Raw genomic sequence first — 24,866 nt, forward strand, 5'->3', positions numbered from 1 at the left:
AAACTAACCTAAGCTGATGTGTCCTTGTGTGAGGGACATTCTGTCAGAAAGATGGGACAAATCCATCACAGATCCAAAGTGACACAATGGGGAGCAGTGGATCCTGAGGGGTCTGGAGGGTTTGTGGGCAACAGTGTCAGTAGACAGACTTGGCAGGTATTTAATACGGACAGATACAGAGTAGAGACCCTATATGGACAAGGTTCTGAGTGGCCACCCTAGGCAGAGTGAAGTTAATGCTGCCATCATGGTGACATCATCCTGTCTATGTGAAAGAGTCTGGAGGTTTTAAAAACAAATCTCAATGTTTTGGTCACTGCATTTGAAGCATTTTGTTGAGTTCCTACTGCCTGAGTCTTGGAGTTTTCATCCGCAGGGCCAAAGCCCTTCTTACTGAAGCCCACAGTGGTTGGAAATGAGGCCAGGTGCGGTGGGTTATGAGGTCTGCCTCTCACCTCTGTCCTTTTCTCCTCCGCAGATTATGACTCTGATGCCATGAGCAGCTCCTATGAGTCATATGATGAGGAGGAGGAGGACGGAAAAGGGAAGAAAACCCGGCACCAGTGGCCTTCGGAGGAGGCCTCTATGGATCTGGTGAAAGATGCCAAGATCTGCGCTTTCCTGCTGCGCAAGAAACGCTTTGGCCAGTGGACCAAGCTGCTCTGTGTCATCAAGGACACCAAGTTGCTGGTGAGGAGCCCAGTGGGGCTGCACCGTTGGCAGTCTGAAGTGCAGGATGGCAGCTGGTACTTGCAGATGCTACCACAGGGGAGGCAAGCACTGGGACCTTTTTGCGAGCCCGGGGCAGGGCCCAGCCCAACCAGGCTGTCTCCTCTGCAGGGAGGGCTCACGGTTACCCCACCCAAATCCTTCCCATCCTGCTGGGCCTGTGGCTTGTGTCAGTGGAAATGAGCAGTGCTGAGACTTGCCAGAAGTTGCAAGATAGACTTTCTCATTGTAGTGAGTCAGTAAATTCCTCCCAGCCAGGTCACAGCAGAGGCCCTGAGACTGTGGAGGCGCCTGGGGAGGGCAGAGGGAAAGGGCATTCTTTTGGGAAGCCTAAAGATTTCCAAAAAGAAGTTTTCTTGTTTCGTTTTGTTTTTGAGGCAAACAGGAAGGTGGAGTAAGTTCAGAAGCAGGGCTGTGGAAGGTACAGAGCTCAGGCCACATGTGCCGTCCCCTTGGGGGCTCTAAGAAGGAGCAGCCTTGGAGACTGTGTTCCTGCACACCCCCACTTCCTGTAGAAACCATGGCTGGTCACTAGGTCAGGGGCTTTACTGCACAGTTTTTGCCTTTTGTCTTTCAAATTAATCTCAGGAAACAATTGCTCAAAAGTGAGTCATTAAAGCAGAGAAGCTGAGTTTCTGTTTCCGCACACTTAGTGGAGTAGATAACACAGTAAGAGAGACCATCATGGTCCCCAGTGAATTACGGGTGTCTTACTTGCGTAGGCTCTTAGGACGTTGTGTGTGCTTCATGTTTTTGCTCAGCTTTTTAAAACAAAGTGCATATTTTTTCCACATGTGTGGCCTGAATTTCTTCCAAATATAGAATATGCCAAAAATGATGCCATCAGGGATTTTAAAGCATGAAAAATATTAACACAGCCCTTATTTATAATCTGATGCAATAGCTGCAATGTGGTGACATGTTATATAAAATATCTTTAAGAGAACTCAACTCTCATGTGAAAGAGAAGTTTTATTGCCAATTTAGGTAGCCTCAGGGCTGATGCAGGGTCAGCATTTTGAGGCCCAGGTTCCTGGTCCCTGTCCCACACCTATTTATTGTCTTCCTCTTCCCCTACTTTTTTTCCTGAAATTTGACCTCCTCTGAGATCCCTCTCTCTGCTCCATGATGGTAATGACTTCCATAGAGACTAGTTTAATTGAAGAAATAAATAGAAAACGAGGGAAGACACTATGCAAGACAAAATGCAAGATGAAACTTTGCTTTTCATTTGATTTTGACTTTGTATGACAGAGTCTTGTTATAGCTCAGGGTAACCCCAAACTTACTATGTAGCCTGGGCTAGCCTCGAGCTCTCTGTCCTCCCTCCTCAGTCTCCTGAATGATGAGATTTTAGGCAAGCTCTACCACATTTGGCTTAAAGTAGCTGTTGTTGGTGTATGTGTGTGTTTTCTTTTCTTTTAGAAATAACCCATAACTCTACTACTCAGATGAGAGAAAGTGCTTTTTCTTCCCTGCATGGCTTCCTGTGGGTGTCACGGTTACCTACTTGATTGACTCCATCTCTATTTATTTCCATGCCCAGACAATTTTGCACCCACTCAGGCAGCTCCCTGAGACTGAAGCACCCATTCCCTAGCTGATGGGTAGCCCTGGGAGAGCTGCCTCCATTGAGGAAACTCTGAGATAAAGTCACCCTTCTTTCCCAGGGCCACCTGTGTCTAGTGCTGAGAGAGTCAAGGTCAGCCTCTGGGGCATTTCACTTGAACCGAGTCCTGCTTTTTTGCTCTTCCTTGGGCTCTTAGCAGCAGCCTTGGAAGAGTCCTGTCTGGAGGCAGCCTGGGCTTGCCTCTAACAGGATCTCCAGACAGCCCTGGAGTTACAGGTGATTGTGGGCCAACTGATGTGGATGCTGGGACCCAAACCTAGGTTCTGAACAAGCGCAGTGTGAGTTCTCAAGTGCTGAGCCATCTCTCCAGCTCCAGGCATCTTCATTATTGCACTAACTGCCCATAGTGGGTCTCTGAAGTTGCAACAGATCTAGTAGTCCTTTTATATATCTCATATTCACATGAAAATAAGTGTAATTTTATGAAGATGCTCCAACAGTACACATGCTGAATCAGTGTCTTCTTAGTAATGGCCTAGATGTTCCTTAGACCTCAGCTGGATTAACAGACACGGTGTGTGCCAGATGTAGAAGGGGAGTGGATAGGCCACAGATTGTATATGTCACACCTTTTAACTGGCTGCTGCCTTCCCTCTGTCCCAGCACCTCCTGAAACCTGGCCAGCACTGGAGGTTTGGTTGTACTGGGTTTCATCATTGTTTCTGATCACTTGTCCTCATGACATTAATTGGTCTGCTGTGTTCCATGCAGTGCTACAAAAGTTCCAAGGACCAGCAGCCTCAGATGGAGCTGCCGCTGCAAGGATGCAGCATCACATACATCCCAAGAGACAGCAAGAAGAAGAAACATGAGCTGAAAATCACCCAGCAAGGCACAGACCCGCTGGTTCTCGCCGTCCAGAGCAAGGAGCAGGCTGAGCAGTGGCTGAAGGTAGGCCATCTGCCATGGTTCTGAGCCATTTTCACTTCCAGATCTCTTCCCGGGCTCTTGCTCATTTGATTGATAAATTGTCAAGAACTTGGATAGATTAACCTGGGAGTTTTGCGTTTTTTAAAAAATTTATGTTTTAATTTTTCTCACACATTTGTGTGGACACACACAGGTGTGGGTGTGCACACATATGTACACACACACACACACACACACACACACACACGGCATGGCATGCATATGGAGATCAGAGAACAACTTGTGTAAACTGGTTCTCTGGTCCCCCCATGTGGATGTCTGGGATTGAACCTAAGGCATCAGGCTTTCTAGTAAATGCTTTTACCCACTGTGCCATCCTTTTGTTATTGCCGTTTGTTTTGAAGTTTTGGTTGTGAGTCTTAGACTTTAGCAGCAGAACTATTTTTTTTTCTGGTAGTGAACACTCATTGGTAGAATCTCACTCACCTGACTCCCAGCTGCTGGAGGCTGTCTGTCCCAGGAGGCTGTCCATCCATCCTGCTGTTGTTTTTAGTACTGCTTTGATTCATTTGCCCTTCCCAGAAATAAGATTTAAATGAAAGACCCTCTTTGTACTCTCTGTCCCTTATTCCCCTTTGACTTCTCTCCATCCCTTATTATCCTTTGGTCTTGCTTACTTATTTCTTGGTCCTGTCCAATTCACTTCCCTTGTTTCTGATCTGTTTGGTCCCTCTGCTGCTGTGTTGTAATTTTGGTATCGGGATCTATCTTATTCTTCTCAGGCTGCTCTGCTGAATCGCCCAGGTGGGGTGGGCCTTAAACAGCAGCAATTTACTTCTGAGCTCTGGAGGCTGGAGCACATACGTCAAGGTTACTGCAGGCATACGTCAAGGTTACTGCAGATCTGGCCTCTGATAAGAACTTCCCATTGCCCTCATGTAGTGAAGAGGGAGGTGGACATCTGTAGCCTTTTTGTGCTACACCAATGGGCATGAATCCCACCCTTGAGGGCTCCACCCCATAACCTCATCACAGCTCAAGTGCCGCACCTCCTAGCATTGCTATATTGGAGCTTAGGAGTTCATAGTTTTAAGCCCTTGGATTTCTAGCTGTCTCTTTTTAAATTTTGAAATGTCTCTTCTACAGTTTTAAATTTCTCTTAAAATGCTGGTCTGGTTTTTACCTACAAATGAGATGGACATGGTGGCTGTGACCCTGACTTTACCTGAACAGGGTGGGCATGGTGGCTTTGACCCTGCCCTTTGCTTGGAACTTGTTCCCTTGTCTGTTGTGTTTGTCCTATTCCTATGCCCTTGCTGGTCATGGTATTTGGGAAGAAAATATATTGAAATAATATTTATGGCAGCAATATTGGGTATTGTTTATATAACCATAAACCACTCCTTTAAAGCAAATACAATTCCATGATCCCTTTGAGTTTCCATGCTCCATGGTCCTGGGAAGTGATTCTGTAGCCACAGCTGCTCCTTGTGCCTTTAGGAAGAAGCTGTGCATGTCTGTCTTCCCAAGGCTTTTTAGTTCATGTGGCTTGTAGTGAGGACAGGGCTGGAAGGAGGTGACATGAACTTGGATATCTATGATATTCAGTTTAAAGGCCACTTTCCTCACTGCTGTGACAAAATAACTTGACAAATGCTTAATGAAGGAAGGGCTTACCTTGGACCACAACTTGAAGTTGTCGTCTACCATGGTGGTGAAGTCATGGCGACAGGTGTGAGGATCATCTGGCGCCAGCAAGCAGAGATGGATGCTGGTGCTCAATTCACTTTTCCCTCTTTATTCAGGCAGGCCTCCAGTCCTTGGGACAGCACTACCCACATTTAGAGTGAGTCTTCTCTCTTCAGTTAATCCTCTCTGGATGCATCCCCAAACACATGCCTGAAAATTGTGTCTCAGGTGATTCTAAAACCTGGCAACTTGACAATGAATATGAACGCACACCATATCTGGGAAACCATGAACTTGATTCCCCATGGTTCCCAGGAGCACAGAGTCAGACTCTAGGCCCATGAAGATGCTTTGTTGGCTGCCTAGAGAACCACACAGAGGTGGCCTGTTCCACTCTGTCAGCATTCTCTATGGCTTTCCTGAAATTTGTGACACCCAGTAGGTTGGGGAGAGGTTTTTCTTGGTTCCCTCCTGCAAGCCTCAGGCTCAGGAATCTCTCCTGGGTGTTTGTGTAGCCTTTGGACTGAGAGCTTCACTTTGCTGCTGGGGCTTCAGAGCCTCCCAGGGTTACAGAGGTGTCTCCATCTCATTGACTCATGCTGCCTCTCTCTCTCTCTCTCTCTCTCTCTCTCTCTCTCTCTCTCTCTCTCTCTCTCTCTCTCTCTCTCTCTCTGTGTGTGTGTTTGTGTGTGTGTGTGTGTGTGTGTGTGAAGCATGCCGCATGTGCATGTAAAAGCCAGAGGACAAGCTCAGATGTCATTCCTCAGGTAGGGCCTCCCCCTTGTAACTGACCTAGAACTCATAGAGAAGGATAGACTGACTGACCAGGGAGCCACCTCACTGCCACCCAATGCTGTGGTTACAAAAGCACCTAATCCTGCACCCAGTTTTTTTATGTGGGTCCTCATACTTAGCACCACAGTCACTCATGGTCTCCTAATCTCCTGCCACTATTATTGACTACCGAGAGGTTGAGTGTGAGGCCACGTGCTGTCATGTTCTGCAGGGATCCATCCAGGCACCAAGGGGTGTTTGGTTTGACTGAAGCTTTGCCCTTGTTTGAGTGATTGACGCTGGGCTTACTCTCTTTTACCCCTCTTCCCATGATGTTAGCCTGTCTGTTCACTAAAGGAGAAAGGACGGTTGTGGAGTGGGACGCTTTCTTGCTCTTTCTTCCTCTGGGCTCCTTTCCTGGCTGCCTGGACTCTCCTTTCCTCAGTTGGTGCTCACTGTTCTATGGGAGGCTTGTAGGACCACCATGAACCGCAGACGGTTCCTGCTCACCCTCTGCCTGCAGCCTTACATACTCAGCCTGCTGAGCTCCCTCTAACTGCTGCACATCTGACATGAAGTCACTCTGAGTCCTTGAGCAGCTGGCAAACAGACAAGCGAAACAGCGTGCTTCCAAGATGCTGATGGAGTGAAATAACCTTGACTCCTACTTCCCCATGTGTGTGCTGCTTACAAAATGAGGCGCTTAACTAATTATAGTGTGACAGCTCCCTTCATGAATGGTAGTTAATTGCAGGAATTTTAATTTTAGTATATTTCTTACAAGGGAAGTAAATACTACAAGGCAAATATTCTGTTTTCTGAAGAGTTTGAACTGATTACTCTATTCAACACTTGCGCTATTATTTCTGCAGTACCAGGGCCCAAGAAGTCCTAGAAATGGAAGTCGAAATGGCTGAGGAGCACTCAGTCCTAATGGGGTGTCTGTATCACCCCCCAAATCCAGGGAACATTGTGGGAGGGGGATGGGAAGACTGGAAGACCCAGAGGGAGGGTGGAGGGGTTCGCAAAGCCCTGCCCTCCTTGGGGATCTTTAGGTAAGGTCTGCCAGTGAGGAAAATGTGATCACCTGTGCTTTTCCTGAGGCTCTGTAGCCAGTTCGTGGTTACCTGGGGTGGAAGGGACATTTTCTTCAGCTGTGTACCAACGATGCCATGCTGGTACTTGTGTAAGTTACTACTCATGTTTCTGTAGCTAACCCTGATAGAAGTTCATTAGGTCATAAGAAAAAATGTAAGTAGAGGGGCTATTAGAAAGAAGGGGACAACAGGGCAGGGGAAGAGAGGGCAACAGGATGACTGTGTGGAGCTTTTAAAAACAAGATTCTGACAAGTTCAGATTGGTTGGGAGCCTAGAAGTCTTTATACTTTTTTTGTATCTTTCTAATGCCCCAAATATTGCCCTATGCTGATAAGATTGAGACATACCTCCCCTGCTTAACTCTCTCTTCTCAGGGAACTTCTGTTTTAGTTTCTAGAACCATGAACTCCTGCCTGAGAAGGGGACAAAGAGAAGCAGAGTGGGGTATATACCTGGTCTCTCCATCCATTCTTAGATATGAGCTTCCATCCGTGTCATTCCCTTTTACTCCAAAGAAGCTGGTGTTTTGTTTTGTTTTAATGTGGGAGGGGATGGAAAGATGGCCCAGTGGTTAAGAACACATACTGCTCTTGCCGAGCAGCCAGGTTCAGTTTGAAGCACCCATATCAGGTGACTCACAGCTGTCTGTAACTCCAGCTCCAGGGGATATGACACATCTGCACTCATGTGCATTCACACACACACACACATAGGCATACACAAAAAAGTATTTTTTTAAGTAAGTATAAAAATGTTTGGAAGCTCATTTCCTACAGTGCCAGCCTTCTGAAAATGGACTTCCAGGTGGTGTGAAAGCCACTGTCTTGTCATTGTTCCCAAGTCTGGTGTCACTGTCACTGGAGCCCCTAAAGTTGCTTTATTCTTGGGCTTCCAGCAGGTGACCCTGCGCTGTTGGTGCAGAGGGTCAGCCTCCCTGGTCTTTGTCATCTGTCCGACAGATGCGGTCGCTCATTGGGTCTGAAGCAGCAGGGCCACTATTGTCTTTCCAGGGGTGTCTGCCCTTCTCCCCTCCTTTGGAAGCTCTGTTGTTCGTCTTCTATCACTGGCTATTCCCACAGACTTGGGGTTCACTGTGCTGCGGCTCTTCACCCCTGCGGCCCTCTGGCTGCGTGCTCCTCATAGCCTGTCCTCACTGTTTCGGAAGCTTCTGGCCCACTGTGCCCTCATGCCCACTTCAATACGGACCCCAGTTTCCATTCTAGCACTTTCCCATCTTTCCCTGTGTGTCATGTCTGTCTGAAATCCCACCTGTCTGTCTGCTACCCTCCACTCCATTGGCTGTTTCAGCTTTTCTGTCATAGCTGTTTTAGTGTCTGGCCATTCCAGTACTGGAACCATCTCTGGGATTGCGTCTGAATTTGCCCCCAGGAGACTGCATAGGCTTTGGAATTTGTGGAAGGAAACCACAGAGACTACTCTCTGCCATTTCCCCAGAGCCAGGTGTAGCCCTGTGAGTCTGTTGTTGGGCATGGTAGAACTGTGGCCATGTTTCTTTGCTTTTCTTGCCTTCGGGATGAGTGCTGTGTTCTCATGGAGGCATGACTGGGGACCGGAGAGCTGGTGAGAGGCCTGAAGTCTCTCATCTGCTGTTGTTGGAAAGTGGCCAGCTTCCTGGATCAGCCTGTGGGTCTCTTTAGGTCTAGCCTGCCAGACTGTCTGCTTTGGGCTCATCCTCAGCTTGTGACTTTGGCTCCCCTTGATTCTAGAAGCTGGAACCTTCCTGAAGAGTCCTTGGTAAAGCAGGCACCTTGCACTGATGAAGTGCCTTGAATCTCAGGACTCTGACTCTGTCTGCCTTTTGGACTCTCCTTATCCTCTCAGGGAAGATGGGAAGGGTGATAACGGGCTCCTGCAGGCCCTGGGCACCTGAGTTTTGTTGGGCTACCCTACCGCCCCTTCTCCCATCTACCAGCCAGGGGGGCAGCTGTGGGGAGCCTCTTTCCTACAAGGCCCCTTCATCCTCAGAGTTTCATTCACTGCAGCTCTTTGGCATCTCCATGCTTAGGTGGCTTTGAAAAGTGCTATGACTGTTGTCTTTGGTTTTGGGTTTTTTTGTTTCTCTAGCTTGTTTTGTGTTGTCAGGGTGAGGGTGAGGTTGTTATGTGCTGTTCTGTGTGTTGAAAATTAAATACTATGCGCCCTCTTCATTGTCTCGGTTTTGCCAGTTATGTAATAAACTTTTTGATCAGCTAATTTTTCTACAGTAAGACTTATTTTCCACCTCATTTATTTTTAAAATTCTTTTGTTTGCTTTTTAAGATGATGTCTTAGCAAGTAACCCTGGTGGCCCAGTATTGCCTTTCTTAACCCAAGACATGGTAAAGTAAAGGCCCCAGGAACGCACCTTAGGGTCCCAGGCTTCTACCTGGGCATTGAGTCCATGGCCTCACATATGCTAGGAACAGTTTCCCACGGAGTGATCCCTTCATTACTGTGAGTCCCTCTGGAAATGCTTTTCCACTCTTTGCTAGAAATTGTTTTATAAACAAAGACAAGTGTCTCATCACGAAAGACTGCTGTTATCAAAGCTTGTTCAGAGTTTATGATCCAGGTGTAGACATTTAGAAATAGGTTTAATATAACAATTAAAAAGTCCTTGCCTTTGCAAAGTATAGTAAACACAGGGCAGCATTTGACCAGCACAGGACCTTGCTCACTCTTCTGCAGAAAGTGTCACCAGAGCCACGTGTCCTGTTACATCCATCACCCAGCCAGCCTCGTGTGTGTGTGCGTGCGTGCGTGCGTGCGTGCGTGTGTGTGTGTGTGTGTGTGTGTGTCTACCAACATAAATGTACATGTGTCTACAGAAGCTGCAGACGGGAGCCTCTGTGCAGAGGTCAAACACAAGACAAGAGCCAGAATTCCCAGAAGCAGCGTGATCAGGTTTCCATAAAAATGTGCAGAGATTGTGTTTCTGGGGTAGAGGGCTAGAGTTAAAAGCAAACAAAAATACCACAGAGTATTTTGTTGTAGGGAGGAGTTGTGATTTTTCAATTCGAATCCCATTCTCTTAAGTACACATTGAACTTCTCATGCTGCTCTTTTCATAGACATGTCCTAAAAAGTCTCTCAGTACTTTGAGTGGCAGAGCCTTCTTTTATCATTTTGGAGTTGACCCCATACGTGAATGAAGCCGCTTGGTCCAGACAGGTCAGTCTTAAGACTAGAGAAAGACAGTCTCACAATGCCGTCTATGCTCTTGGCCTGTCCTAGGTGGATGTCTGGGTCTTTCTGGGTTACCGCATGCCCACCCTGGCATAGTGCAACACATGACTGTGCTCAGCAAGGGACCTGACCTCCAGTCGAGAGAGAATTGAGTCACTGGAAAACAAGTACAGCTCTCTGAGTTGAGTGTGGGAGGGGGACGCATGGAAGCTTGGGGAGAGGTTGTCGTGAAGCAGCTTTGATGGTCATTGTCTTCCTCCGGAGAGCTCAGCCTGGTCTGGAAAAAAGAGGCTGAAGTGTGCATGTGCCGGCTGGCTCATTTTTCCCTCTGTGCTTTTGTGCATTTTTGACATCAGGGCAAAGGACTAGTGGACTTTGCCACATGACTTTTACCTTAGTGACAGTCTCTATTCTTTCCACGTTTTTCATTGGCTCAGTTGAAAAAATACAGAAAATCTCAGGTCTAGCTTTTCTTTAATTAAAAGGACCTTCAAAGTTGTTGCTGCTAGGCACAGTGGCACACACCTTTAGTCCCAACTTGGGAGGCAGAGGCAGGCAGAACTCTGTGAGTTCAAGGCCAGCCTGGTCTACATAGTGAGTTTCAGGACAGCCAAAACTACATAAGTGAGGCCCTGTCTTAAAAAAAAAAACAAAATTGTTGCTATGATCATATGTCAGTGTATGAAAACTCTGTGTAAGACAGATCCAGTGAGCTTGTTTTCCTGGATCAGCACCTGAATGCCTCTGGGCATATGTGGATGTGTCCAACCTGGGGTAGTGTTTCAGTCAGTTCTGCTGCTGAGACAAAATGCCTGAGTGAAACACTTTGTAGGAGGGTAAGTTTAGTTTTGGCTCAGCGTTGCAGTCCATGGTTAGTACACTCCACTGCGTTCAGGCTTATGGCAGGGTAAATGGTCATGGCAGGAGCCGATGGTAGAGGAAGATGCTTACTTTGGGGCAGTTGGGAAGATGGTAGTGGGTGGAGGTGAGGGCCACACTATGCCTTCCTACCAGGCTTCATCTCCTAAGGTTTCATCACTTCCCAATCAAGTCCCAAGCAGATGATCAACTTCAACATATGGCCTCTGGAGACATTTAAGACTCAGCCTATAGCAGGTAGCTGGAACAGGATGCCTGGAGGAGAGAACAGGCTGCCTTCTGGAGGATGAGTTGTAGTGAGTCAAAAGAATGCAATCTCCTCCAGGGGACAGCACACACAGAGACACACAGGCCCACAGACATGCAGAGAGTTCCTTAGACATACATAGACAGGCAGACAGAGTCAGATAGGCACATTTTCCCAGACAGGCAGACACACACACACACACACACACACACACACACACACACACACACACACAGACACACAGGCCCACAGACATGCAGAGAGTTCCTTAGACATACGTAGACAGGCAGACAGAGTCAGATAGGCACATTTTCCCAGACAGGCAGACACACACACACACACACACACACACACACACACACACACACACACACACACACACACACACACACACACAGAGCCACACAGACAGACACACATGCACACACACAGAGGCAGACACATATGCAAACACACAGCACTTGCCTCTACCAGGACTGGTAGGAATAGGTGAAACACGCTACCACAGGCTTCTCCTATGAGCAGGGGAAAACAAAGAGAAAGAAGACAATGTAGCTTTGCTAGACCATGCCTTTGCAGCCTCTGGAGTGCAGGATTTGGTGAGAATGAAGAACTCATTGGGTTCAGGGTTGTTTGTAATTGCAGCCAATTTCCTTAGTTAAAGCTACAATTACAAGCTGAGGTACTGGAGGCCGGTAAAGAAGTGCTGGCTGGTGCTTTTAGGCTGCCCACCACAGGGATGCCCACCACAGGGATGCCCACCACAGGGATGCCCACCACAGGGATGCCCACCACGGCCTTTCCTAGTGACATTGTGAGATTTAGCTAAAGAGAGTAAGGCTTAGTAAGAGGCGTGGCCTTGCTCAGGTGGTGAGTGGGGGCGCTGGACTTGAGCCATGTTCCTTCTCCAGAGAAAGGATCACCTGCGTTTAATGCAAATGCTCCTGTACTTGAAGATTTAGTCACTGCCTGGGGCAGAAGGAAGGGGAACCTGAAAAGGGAGATAGGAACTTAGCACAGGAGTGAGGAAAGCTGGTCTTTTTCCCTATTGCTGCTTGAGGAAGGCCAGGTCCCTAGGTGGAGTCTGCCCACAGGTTTTTACCTCAGAAGTCACAGGAGTGAGCCTTGCAGTGAGGCATCAGTCTCTTCCATTTCTTCCCATCATAAGTGTGGCATTCTGTTCTCTTGGGAAAGCTGAGTGGCAAAGTGTCTGGGAATGGACCCCAGTCCTGCCCATTCTTGGGTCAGATCCCAGCACCAGTGAAGTGACAGGGATGGGATCGGCGTGGAAACTGACTTGCCTGTCACTGTGCAGACTGGGGACATTGGTGTTTCTGTTTGCCCAGGAGTCTGGGCTTGAGTCCCAATGCAGCCTAGCTCCCAGAAGAACAAGGGTATCCTAAAAGAGCCACCTACTGACTGCAGAGATGAGGGATAGGAGCCCCGTGTGCACTGGACCTCAAGAATCCAGTGACCATACAAGGGTAGCAGAGAAACCACTTACACTGGGATTGTGACCCATAGTCTGGCAGTTCCTGCCTCTGTGATTAGTCCAGGGTCATGGGCAGAGCTCTCTGCATGAGTCAGAAGGCTGCTCACACTAGTGACATCACTGATGTCACCGAGGCTGCTACCTGTGAAAGTGTCCATGCTGGATGCTGTCTTGGGCATAGTTCCATCATTTGCTGGTGAGGAATGGAGGTTTGGGATGACGATTTTTCTCCCAGTGCCACAGAGTTTGTGACTGGTGTTCTGTCCTGATTCACTGAGGGAGTAGATTCACTGGTCACCCCTGTGTGACTAGCTTTCCTGAGCCCCAACTGTGCTCAGGAAAGGAGCCCAGAGAAGCCATGCCTTTGTGCAGGTCCTCCTGACCGGGAGGGAGGAGCCCCCTCCCGTGCCCTCTGCTTCCCTTACACAGTGATTCTCAACTTTCCTGATGCTGGGACCCTTTAATACAGTTCCATGTGCTGTGGTGACCTCCACCACAAAATTATTGTCATTGCTACTTAGTTACCCACAGGTTGAGAACCATCGCCTTAGAGAGACCCAGGCTGCCTGGTTGCTGTCCATTTTCTACTCCCTTCTTCCTTCTCTCTGTTCCTGAGACCAATCCTCTTGCTTGCTTCCTGCTTTCCCATGATGCTTGAACTCCAAGTTTCTCTTCTCTTAATTAGTTACTTAGTTTTAGAGACATGGTTTCTCTATGTATTCCTGGGTGACCTAGAATTCACTATGTAGACCTGCATCTGCCTACCGAGCCAGGATTAAAGGTGTGTGCCACCACTGCCCAGTACCCAGTTTCTCTTCTTTAACTACCCTTAAGTACAGGATAGAGAGGGGCAGAGCATGCCCTTTACTGGTCAAGTTCAGTCTCCTCCCCGAGCCTGAGGGGGGCGTGAGACTGCACCCCTACATCCACCACCCATCCCCTACTACTCTGTCCTCTTCTCCCCAGAACTCTGGGGCCTTCTTAAATACCTGTCACTTCCCACGGGGCCTTTGCACTGCTGTTTGCCCTGCTTAGGAGCTTTCCTGTCAGTTCACATGGCCAGAACCTCATATGTCATCCTGGGACAGCCTCGAATCCTTTGTTCCAAGGTAGCCGACACCTTCCTGTGAAAGGTTCATGCTTCGTTTTTGTAGTTCTTTAGTTTGTTGCATACCACCTACTTTTTTAGAACAGAGATCTATTTTTATTTTTAATTGTGTGTGTGTGTGTGTGTGTGTGTGTGTCTGTGGAGTGTAGGCACCTGAAGAGGCCAAAAGGGTGTTGATTCCCCTGCAGCTGGAATGACAGCTGTGAGCCACCTGCCAGGTGCAGGGAACGGAACCCAGGGCCTCTTCAGGAGCAGCACACGAATGCTGAGAACCTTTCCAGTCCCTCACTTTTTGATGCCCCTCATTGCTTATGATGACATCTCAGTGCTGTGGGAGATAACTTCCAGAGAGAGCTGAGGCTTATTTCCTGCCATTTCCCAGTTAGTGTAGTGCCAGCACAGGGCAGGCGATTTGGAGAGCAAATGAGTGAATCAAGTCCCCATGAGTTCAAACACCAGGTGCTGTCGACCCCTCAAGTTCCCCTGCCACACAGCAGGCCTCTGTCTCCCCACAGAGGATTCAGCCCATCACTTGCCTCTGGGCCAGCTCAGACTGTGTTTCCTTCCTACAGGTGATCAAAGAGGCCTACAGTGGCTGCAGCGGCCCCGTGGATCCAGAGTGTTCTCCCCCACCCAGCGCCAGTGCCCCCGTGAACAAGGCAGAACTGGAGAAGGTGAGAGACACCAGGTCTCATGAAACCTTTTGTTTTGCTAATGGTTTTGTTTCCTGTGCAGATGAATTTATGGGGAATTGGTGAGACATTTCAGTGCACGTGTGCGGTGTATTGGTTAGCCAGGTATCTGCCATGTCTGCAGACCTCAATCCTTTCATCCCTAATTGCCAGTTTTAATAGTATTCTGCCAGAGCTGCAGCACTTCAGTGGGCACAACTACAGCTCTGCCCCTGTCCATTTTCAGTGCCGGCTTTGGACTGAGCTCCAAGGAGTCATCTCACAGATGCTGTGGCTTATTTTATTACCAATGGAGGATAAAGGTGTAGACTTCAAGGAGTGAACAACTTGGTTCATTCATAGCTATTAAATGAGGTCCGAATGCAGTGTGCCCAGTTGCAGCGCTCAGTAGGTCTGTGCTGGTGTACTGTCTGCAAAGTGTTGAGAACTCGGTCCATGGGACCTTTAGCTTTTGAGATAATATTTCACTTTCCATCATTCCTCGCCATGTCTGCATGACCATTGTGGAAATAATGTGGTCCTTGTGTCCTTGTAGAAATTGTCTTCAGAGAGGCCCAGCTCTGATGGAGAAGGTGCTGTGGAAAATGGAGTCACGTGTAACGGAAAAGAACAAGGTGAGAGTCTAACACACATGCCAAGAATATCTGAGCTCAGAAAGCCAGCTGCCGTGGGAAGTGTGACTGCGGGGGAAGCCTCTGTTTTACCCATGTGGGCATCACACCCTCTGCCCCCCAAGAACACTAGGAAGGCCTTTCAATTTGCAGCAGCCCGATACCTTTCTCTCTTGTCCTACCTGCATATAAATCATTATCAAACCATGGGAAATGCATGTCCCACAGAATGTATAATTTCCCACCATTATGAAGTGTCCTATGGACATTAAACACACACAAGAGTGCTGTGCAGCCATTCCCTGTGTCCATTTCTAGGACTTTCTTTCTTCACAAATCAAAACCTTGTTCCCATGAAACCCAGGTCCCTTACCCTGTCCCATCCCCAGCAATCATCATTCCATTTTCCATCTCTGTGAGTGGAGTCCTGTGGCACTTACCCGTTTGCAACTGCCTTACTTAACCCAGTGTAATGTCTTCAAGGATCGTCCACATTGTAGTATGTGTGGCCTTTCCTTCCTTTTCAAGACTGAAAAATATTTTGTTATATGGACTGCATCTTGCTGTCCATTTGTCCAGCAGTGGCACTTGTGTTGCTTCTGACCCTCGGCTATTGAGAACAGAGCTGCTGTGAACATGGATGTGCAGGGGGTAAAGTCTCTTTTTAAAGCCCGACTTTATAGCAATATAGATGGCATCCAGGAAAACACGTCTGCTTTGACCTAACCATCCTTTGAGCTTTAAAATATGCCTACGGCCAGTAACCATCACCACAATCACGAGAGCATTTATGTCACCCCACGCTCCTTCATACTCCTCTCTGTCACCCGCCCCACCCCACCCCTGGTAGCTGCTGCTGTTTCCTGCCTTCACTTGGGATCTAGGGGGTCCCTCCCATTGGGGGCTTCTTTCCCATATCTCAGTGCACCTCAATTCGCAGTGTGAGAGCTGCTGCACAGCATTCCCTGTGGGGATGGACTCTGTTTGTTACCCACTGACAATGTCAGGACACACAGTGACTCTAGGGACATTCTGACTCCCAAGTGGGACATATGGAACTGCAGAGACATTCTGACTTTCAGGAAGAACATATGGGGACTGTGGGGACATTCTGACTCCCACACAGGACATGTGGGGGCTGTGGGGGACATTCTGACTCCCACACAGGACATGTGAGGACTGTGGGAACATTCTGGCTCCACACAGGCCTGGCATGTGGGGACGGTGGGGACATTCTCCCAGGTAGGGCTTTGCTTGGACATATGAATCCATGTCCCCTAACGACTTATCTGGAAGTGGGGGGTTGCAAGGTCATGTATTCTCGTGGGATCTTGGTCCTGTCTGGCCTACAGTCTTTACCTGGTACTGCACAGATGTGTGATGGTGTGCAGCTGTGGCCTCCCAGTGGCGAGCAGTTTTTTCTCGTTGCCTGTGCATCTCTCTGGTAGGATGTCTCCTCAGATCCTTTGCCAATGTTCCTATGGGATTGTTTGTAACTGAGTTTCTGGAGGCTCTGCACATACTCTTCCTGAGAGTCATTTATGAAAAATCTAAAGATTGTCCCCCACCTGTATGGCTGGACATTTTATTCCTGAGTATGCAGTCAAGCGAGGGGTGCAACTTGAAGGTATGTGGAAAGAGCTAGATCTCCGTGGACCCGAGTCCTTGCTCAGGGTGCTGGGGCCCTCATCTGCATGGCTCATGTGTGATGAGCACCCCTACCAGAGTGAACCCTGGGCTGTGCCAGCAGCCATCCCAGCCCTGAGAATTCTGGAGCCCAGACAGTGTGACAGTTCACTCCGGAAGGTCACACTGTCTGTTTCTTCATTGTGGTTTTCTAATGCAGTCTGGTCCAAATGTAATTTTAGTCCTGCCCTCTGGAAGTTACTATCAGTCATGTTATATATAATGAAGACCTCAGCGTGAGAAGCTATCTTTAACTTTTGTTCTGAGGCAGGACACCCTGCAGTCTCTAGGCTCCTGCTTCACTGTTTGGCTCGTTTCTTTCTTTTTTGCTCTGAATTTTGTTCTTTTTGTTGTGAGATAGTCTCTTTGTCCAGGCTGATCTCAGCCTCATGAACTGAAGCAGTCTTCCAGCCTCTCCCTCCCAAGCTGGGACCTCAAGGGGACCACACACCAGATTACCATTTCACTGCTGAGGAACAGCAGCTCAGTCAACAGTTCAGTTTTCTTGCTATGTCTGCCAGCCCCCATGAACCTGTGTGACTAGGGTCTATGGAGTAATGTGTCTGTTGGATGTTCGTGTCGGTTTTGTATCTGTCCCTAGGAATCTCCTCTTCACTTTTTCAAAAGAAAATTATTTATTATTCATGTGTGATTGTATGCACATGTGTGTAGGTGCTCATGAAAGCCAGAAGATAGCTTTGGGCCTCTGGAGTTAGAGGAGAGGCACCTGCTATCCAAACTCAGATAGATCCTCTAAGAGAAATGCACGTTCTTAACTGCCAAGTGATCTCTCCAGCCCCTTGTCATCTTTTTAACAAGAACAGCTGCTTGTGTCTGTGACTGGGCAGGTGACCTGGCTCACACGTTTTCCTTTTGTCTGACACTGGGCTGTGTGTGTTGTAGTTGCTTGTCAAAGACCACAAAGGAACCTCACGGTCCAGATGTACGCTAAGCTCCCCTTACCCTTCATCCTTACTGTTCTCTGCTGTGCATTGGAGAAACACGAGTCGAGCTTTTTTTTAGCTTGGCCCTTTTGTGATAGATTTTATGGTGGTCACAGAGGAAGCTTGAGCAAATCCTTGCTGCCTACACACTGTGGTCTCACCCGGAAAAGGCAACAATCAAAGCTATAGCTCTGCTCTGAGCTGCCCTTTTCTTCTTTCAAGATGAACCCCTGTATAGACAGTGGGGAGTCATGACCATCCTATAGCAGATGTGGGGAAAGATGGCGCAAGTCCACACCCAGTACCGTGTGCCTTTGAGACATAGTCCTCAACGGGCTGTCTGTGGGTAGACCTGTTGAACTAGGAGTTTGGTGATGTCACCTCTCCCTCCCCTCGTTCCCCTAGACTAGACAGAAAATCATTTTATCTCCATCTCTAGGAGACAGTGGGCCTGCCTAGGTTTGTGACATTTGCACACTGAAATATTCATGTTGTCTTTCTGTCTTTGTCACTGGGACATTGGTCTTGGCCATCTGTACTCTTTGAACCCTCCCCCTGTTCTCTCATGTAACCTCACTGAGCTGCAAGTTCTCTATTGACTTCTGAATTTGGGAATGTGCTAAGTGCTGACCCTTTCCCACTGAATAGCCTCGATGTGTCCTTGATGGCTTTTCTGTCATGTCCCTACACAAGGACCTTTCTTCCAAGGGTGACCTAGGATATGCTTATTCTCTGCCTTACTGGCAGAGAATGCACTTTGCTGGCAGGAGCTCGTCTCAGTTATGCTGAGACTCTGAATCCTACTCTCACGGAGTCCTGCTGCCTGAATGGGAGGGTCATCTCAGGGTGGAGCCTTGAGGAGAGTGTCTCTGGGCTCCTTACTTCCAGCTTGCCTGGTAATAGGAGGTAATGAACTCATCTACAGGTTCCTGGAAAGTCAGTGGTAGAGTTAAATACTGTCACTTCCACTCCCCGTGGTTTGGCTGGGCTGAAGTAAAATGACCCAGATCTCTTGCCCTGGGCTTCTGTCTGGTAGAGGGGGAAGTGCTGATCCTCCCACCAAGGCTTTGAATAGGTTCTCAGTACTCAGTAAGTAAATGTGTGTCTAAGAGTGTAGAAAAGGGGATGTATGGACATTCTAGGTTCTCAGTACTCAGTAAGCAAATGTGTGTCTAAGAGCATGGAAAAGGGGGTATATGGACATTCCCCCCTTTCCATAAGATCTCAGGAGGCCTTAATCTGGGTTATTTAAAATAAGCAAACATGTTTGTAAAAATACATGCTGCAGCCTAGGTTGTAAACAACAGAAGCTCAAGATGAAGGCCGCAGGTAGGGTTGGTCCCTGAGCCTTTCTTCCTGGATTGTGTCTTCATATGTTTTGTGCATACACAGTCTAAAAAAGGACACTACTTTTTGATCAGTCATTCATACCATGTTGCCTCATTTACTCATCTCCAAATACTCTTGGGTCACAATTGCAGGGTCAAGGCAGGAACATTCAGTATACAATGTTGTTTGCCCTCAAGTTCTTTATGGCTTCATCTTTTAGCTACAGCATGGCTCCTCTTTCCTCAGACACTGCTGCTTGCTTTTACACCAGAGAGGAGGCGAGGATTTCACCTATTGATCTTGGGAAGTGGGTAGGGGCAGGTGGAGATACAAATGAGCGCTGTTTCCACTCCTCACCAGAGAGGAGTGGGAGGGATGCTTGCGAGTGAGCATGCTTGCTTAGGGGAGAGGGTGGGGCATTATTCCATAACGTATCACATGCCCCTGGATGTTCTGTCTCTAGTAGTTTGTGTGATATGCTGGGTCCATTTGTTCCTGAAAAAGGAGAAAGGACCCCAGATACCCACTGCATTCTAAAAGGCTTTGCATTGCCTAAACGGTTGCTACAAATGGCTGAAGGTTTGTACTAGGTGTGTGTAGAGAGTGGGGTGATGCTATTGGCAGTGATGCAGAACTGTACCCCAGCGAGGCTGTGTCCCAGTGGAGGAGACCCCTGAGAAAGGGGCTTGCACCCTGGCTCTAGCACATGGTATCCTTAAGAGACTGAGATGGGCTGACAAGACTTTGTCCAGAGCTGCTCTTGAGTGGAAGGATTGGGTCTCTCAGCTCTGAGTGTGTCCTTACACGGTCATTCTCACTTCTCTGAGCCTCGTCCCTTTGATGGATTCATGGATGAAGTCTGAGGGTAGGAGAGGAGGGTACACAGGGCTGAGTAGGAGCAGATACAACAATTGTCAGTCTACCTCCCTCCATGGCATGTGTGGACAGATGAGAATTGCCCTATGCCAGAACTTGGAGCCATTATCACCTGCATGGACTCTGCACCAAGATGATGCATGTAGGAGTCCAGAATTTCCAGGTCTTCTAATTTTGCTGGGGAATCCAAAACTTATTTTTGTATAAAATATTTCTAGATTTATATATTGATGGTTAGTTTCTAGCCATCACTGTCCTGGCCAAATGAGATGATGGTCTGAAAGGTGAGCCTCTGGTCTGAGAGCTCTGGGCAGGGAAGCTCAAAGCATTGTCCAAAATGAACAAGAGAGACCAATAATGAGAACCTACTTCCCCGTCCCTCCTCGCAGACCCAGCCCTTGTCATCCAGGCTGCTAATGAAGTGACAGCAGCTTCCCTTGATTTCTTGGGCCCCTCGATCTCCACCATGTTGATGGTATGTGTCAGCCTATCTTCCTGCCTGGGCATTTGTCCCTCTGGGACACCAGAACTCCTTCCTTATGTCTGAGCAGCCAGTCAAAAGTCAGTTCTGGGTAGGCTCTGTCTGACCACCCAGCCATTCTCCCAGTCATTCCCATCTCCACATGGTTCTTGCCATTATTTGCCATCCTTTGTTGCCTTCAGTTCATCATGTGTGTGTGATAATACAGACATGTCTGTATTCACATACGTACAAGCCTGGGTCTCCTGCGCGTAGCCATATCCTCCTGCGACTCCAACATCCGGACCTCCAGCTGGCTCATCCCAGATGCCCAGGTGCATGATGAGTAATAGTTTTCAGGGGAAGAAAAGTCTGGTGATTAATGCTGTGATTTTCCCATTTAACATGAATGGCTAAGACACACTTTTGTGTTGACAGTGAAGAGGAAGAAATCCGCCAAGTCAGATGCCAAGGGAACTGTGTCCAAGGTCACCGGGAAGAAAATCACCAAGATCATTGGTCTGGGGAAGAAGAAGCCATCCACGGATGAGCAGACATCATCCGCGGAGGAAGATGTGCCCACCTGTGGTAAGACCCTCCCACGTGCCAGCAGCAGACTGTCCCTGGGTATGCTCTGGGGCCGTCTGAATTGTGGAATTCAGTGTTTCGTAATGGAAGAATCTTCGGGGGGTTTGCGATGTTCCCCCGGTTCTTTCAAGTTTAAAAAGCTATGTTCTCTGTTGTATGACGGCACCTTCCCTGGTCCCACTCCAGCGTTTCCAGACTAGGACACCGCACAAGCAGGTCAAAGCTCTAGCACTGAGTCTCCTTCACATCACAACTCAGTTGTAGATCCAGAGACATCTGTCCATCCCACAGTCTGTCTTCCATCCTTGTTTTGGCGGGGGTGGGGGTGGGGGTGGGGTGGGGGGGTGGGGGCTGCTTGTCAGGGATTGGGTCTACAGCATATGGTCTACAGCGACAACAAGCCAGTCCTGCCTACCATGGCCTCTGGACGAGGGGCTAAAGAAAGGAACCAAACAGGGAAAGAAACCAGAGGAATGCATGTGTAAGACCAGCAGTGACCACCATGGGGAAAGCAAAAGGCTGGAGGGCTCTGTCATAGCACCCAAGCCGGGCTGTGGCCAGGCCATTGGGTACAGTCTCCATGAGAGTAGAGGCGACATCACACCCTCAGGGCCCCATTACCACAGGAGAACTGTGCAGTTCTGTCAAGGAGGAAAACTGTAGAAGTGGAAAGAGAGGTGCTTGTCTTTTGATTTTGTTTTGTTTTACAGTACTACAGACGATCTAGGCTGGTGTTCTCTCTTTAAAAAAAAATCAAGAATAGAGCCTAGCATGGGGGTACATTCCTATAATCCTACTACCAAGGAGGCTGAAGCATAGAGGGTTGCTGCCAATAAGGCTAGCCTGGACTATGTAGTGAGCACTAACCAGCCAGGGCTGTATAGGAAGGTCCTCTATCAGAAAAACCAAAGTGAAAACAAGAATGGGCTGCAACTGTCCTTGTGTATTACTGTGTCAGACTCTGCTTCCCTTCTGTGTGAACACACAGTTCCTTCATCCAGAGTCATTCTGCTTACAGTCCCCTCTGCCCCCACTGAGCGCCTTCCTTGGGGGCTGAATCAGGAAAGAATCATAACCTCTGTAGGTACCAGGAGCCCAGTGCACCCCAGATTCCCAGATTGTCTCTCATTAAGGCGCAGCTGGGGACAGCAGGACAGAATCAGGGTGGCTGGTGATGGTGGCCCCCACATCACACTCCCTTACTTGAGGAGAGAGCTTGGCTGCAGTAAAGCCAATAGGACAGAACTGTGTCAGAGTGGGCAGGGTCTGAGGACACGGCCACACTGCTCCTGGCCAACCTCCATCTTCCTGGAGCTCTTGGGCACATAGTCTTTCTCCCTGCTTTTGTCAGTGATGAGCAAAGTTTAGAATTAAAGTGAGCTTTACTTCTTTTTTTCCCCAACTGCTCTAGGTCAGTGGAGGAAATAGAAATTATTTTTTTGAGACATGGTCTCATCATGTAAACCAAGTTAGCCTTGAACTAACAGACAGCTGCCTGCCTCTGTCTCCTGAGTGCTGGGATTCAAGGCCTGACTAGAGGTAAAAATATTTTTAGGAGGATTGTTTGAGCATTAACAAGGCAGGCAAGTGAGGCTGAAGTCTGGATCCTCCTCTGATGCTCAGAGATAGGCATGGGCTTGCTCCGAGTCTCAGGGCTCATCGAAGGCAGAATGGGTGACACTCACCCCCTACAAACATTTTCTGGCTCCCTGTAACTCATGTCCTCTCCTGTATTTCCTTATCAGAAGAGCACAGGCCTGCAAGCCTCCCCATAGGCTGCTCTTCTGGCACTTGCTGTCACACAGAGGCAGTTGTTGTCACACATGGCTGTTGCTGTCACACAGTGACTCATCTCTATGCTGGTCACTTTCTTGAAAGTTTGGGTGATTCTGAAGGCAGGGACCTGAGGCATCTGCCACACACAACTCTAAAATTGCCAAGCAGCTCTTTGCCAGACCAGGGGGTAAGGGGACTGTCTCTAGGGGAACAGGGAACAATGGCCATTTTCAGTCGTTGAGTGCAGCTGCAGGGCTCTGGGCAGAGGAAAGGGGCTGGACTCGAGCCCGAGGGGCTGACCCTGCCAAGCTGAGCCCCTGCAGCTGCTGGGAGACAGCGCTGAGCTGCTGGGCCAGAGGGCAGAGCAGCTGAGCAGGCAGAAGAGACTCCCTGGAGTTACTGACAGGCACAGGCACAGGCACAGGCACAGCTTGTCTATGCACTGCAGTCTGGTAATGGTGTGTGGGGCGCTGTGGCTTCCTGGGTGCTCTTGCAGGGCTTCCACGGGCTGAGGAGCAGACCTGCAGATGCAGCTGCAGTGCCCCAGATCTGTCTCTTTCCTCCTTAGAGACCTTTGGGGGATGGATATGTTAATGCTGGTCTGGGCAGTTTCTCCCACAGCCCTCCAGGTACTGTATCCTAGCCAAGCACCAAGACTCCACACCCAAGGTGGTTTTCATCAGGCTCTCCATGGGCTGATGTAGTGCTGGGGCTCTTGTTGCTTTATAAGCAAAGCCGTAAGACCTGCAAGTGTGCTCTCCTTTCAGTAACTCTCCTTCCTGCCCCCCACCCCGCCCCACCCCACCCCACCCCGCCCCGGCCAGGGCTGCTCTCCACAGGCACCTTACACTGGTCACTGCTACCCACCTGAGGTCTCAGTCCTGTCCAAGCCTCCCATTGCATTACTAGATTATGACCCTGCTCCACCGGGTCCCCATCACCCAGAATCGGGGCCCAGCACACGGTAGCAAGGTCAGTGCTTTGGAGATTCAGGCTGCTTGTCTGGGACGTGGGCTCCAGCAGCCCCTTGGTTTCCGTGCGAGTGGAAGTTAAGCTGTGCAGTGCTGAGCGCCTGTATTACATCACTGTCCATTCTTCACCTTAGAGACAAGAAAACACACCTGCGCACCAGCCCTGCTCAGGGTCAGGTGAAAAAAATGTAGAATTTCAGGCCTGTAAAGTTAGCTTTGCAATTCTAATGAAACCTGTTTAGTCTTGCCTTTCTTCCTGTAGAATTTGGAGTAGAAAGAATACCAAAATATCAGACTGAAATTACCCACTTTTTAAGATATGTTAGCAACTTGCTATATATAATATGATGGGATTAAAAACAAACATAAAACAGTCAAGCCGGGTGGTAGTGGCACATGCATGCCTTTAATCCCAGCACTCGGGAGGCAGAGGCAGGCGGATCTCTGTGAGTTTGAGACCAGCCTGGTCTATAGAGTGAGTTCCAGGGCAGCCAGGGCTTCAAAGAGAAACTATGCATCCACAAACAAACAAACAAAAAGCCAAAAAAAAAAAAACAACATCCCCAAAACACAAAAACAAAACCAGGAAAACCAAACAACAAAACCCTATGTGTAATTGTTTATGTAAAGCTTGGGATACAGTTCCCTGAAGTCTCCAACCTCTTGGCCAGTCTGGAATCCAGGCCTTCAGGTCCTGGCTGCACTCTGGCACCCTCTGGTGGCAGATTTATGCTTCAGCTCGAAAATCTGGCTGATCCCTTCAGCAAGAGTGGGACTCACCCTTTGACTCCAGATCCCTGACTCCTCAGTCTCTGCCATTCTTTGCCTGGCCTTGCCTATCTCTGTGTTCCCTCCCCAAGAAAGCCAAAACTTCGGAACCCACTTTTTGAGAAAATAGAGTACCATGGAGGTCAGTTGACAAACACATCTGAGAGCTTCCTGTTTATGTGAATCGGGCCTGTCATCCAGGGAATCTTCCTTCTTTCTCTCTCTCTCTCTCTCTTTCTTTCTTCCTCTCTTTCTTTCTTTTTCTTTCTTTCTTCCTTCCCTCCTTTCGTTCTTTCTTTCATTCTGTCCTCCCTCCCCCTTTCTTTCTCTCTCTCTCCTGTTTCTCTCTCTCCCTCTCCCTCTGTCTCTCTTTCTCTGAAACGTAAACCCCAAGAATGTATTAAAATATGGTAATATCCCATGAAGTCATGGTCTAAATTAAGGGAGGACCTGTCTCATGCAA

General features: G+C 48.5%; 1 protein-coding gene across 4 annotated transcripts in view; it reads left to right on the top strand.

Annotated features, from left to right (window-relative positions):
- The window catches only part of Afap1 (actin filament associated protein 1), a 115,000-nt gene that overhangs the window by 57,858 nt on the left and 32,276 nt on the right, over nucleotides 1-24,866 (top strand). For all 4 annotated transcript variants that reach the window (XM_021226454.2, XM_005068850.4, XM_040746981.1 and 1 more), the window contains 5 exons: nucleotides 479-690; nucleotides 3,071-3,250; nucleotides 14,275-14,376; nucleotides 14,930-15,008; nucleotides 20,739-20,888. In XM_021226454.2, coding sequence (XP_021082113.1) covers nucleotides 479-690; nucleotides 3,071-3,250; nucleotides 14,275-14,376; nucleotides 14,930-15,008; nucleotides 20,739-20,888 — 723 coding nt within the window. The remainder of the gene's footprint in view (nucleotides 1-478; nucleotides 691-3,070; nucleotides 3,251-14,274; nucleotides 14,377-14,929; nucleotides 15,009-20,738; nucleotides 20,889-24,866) is intronic.

Source organism: Mesocricetus auratus, unplaced genomic scaffold, assembly GCF_017639785.1.
Source record: "Mesocricetus auratus isolate SY011 unplaced genomic scaffold, BCM_Maur_2.0 Super-Scaffold_100006, whole genome shotgun sequence".
In the NCBI taxonomy this organism is placed as follows: domain Eukaryota; kingdom Metazoa; phylum Chordata; class Mammalia; order Rodentia; family Cricetidae; genus Mesocricetus; species Mesocricetus auratus.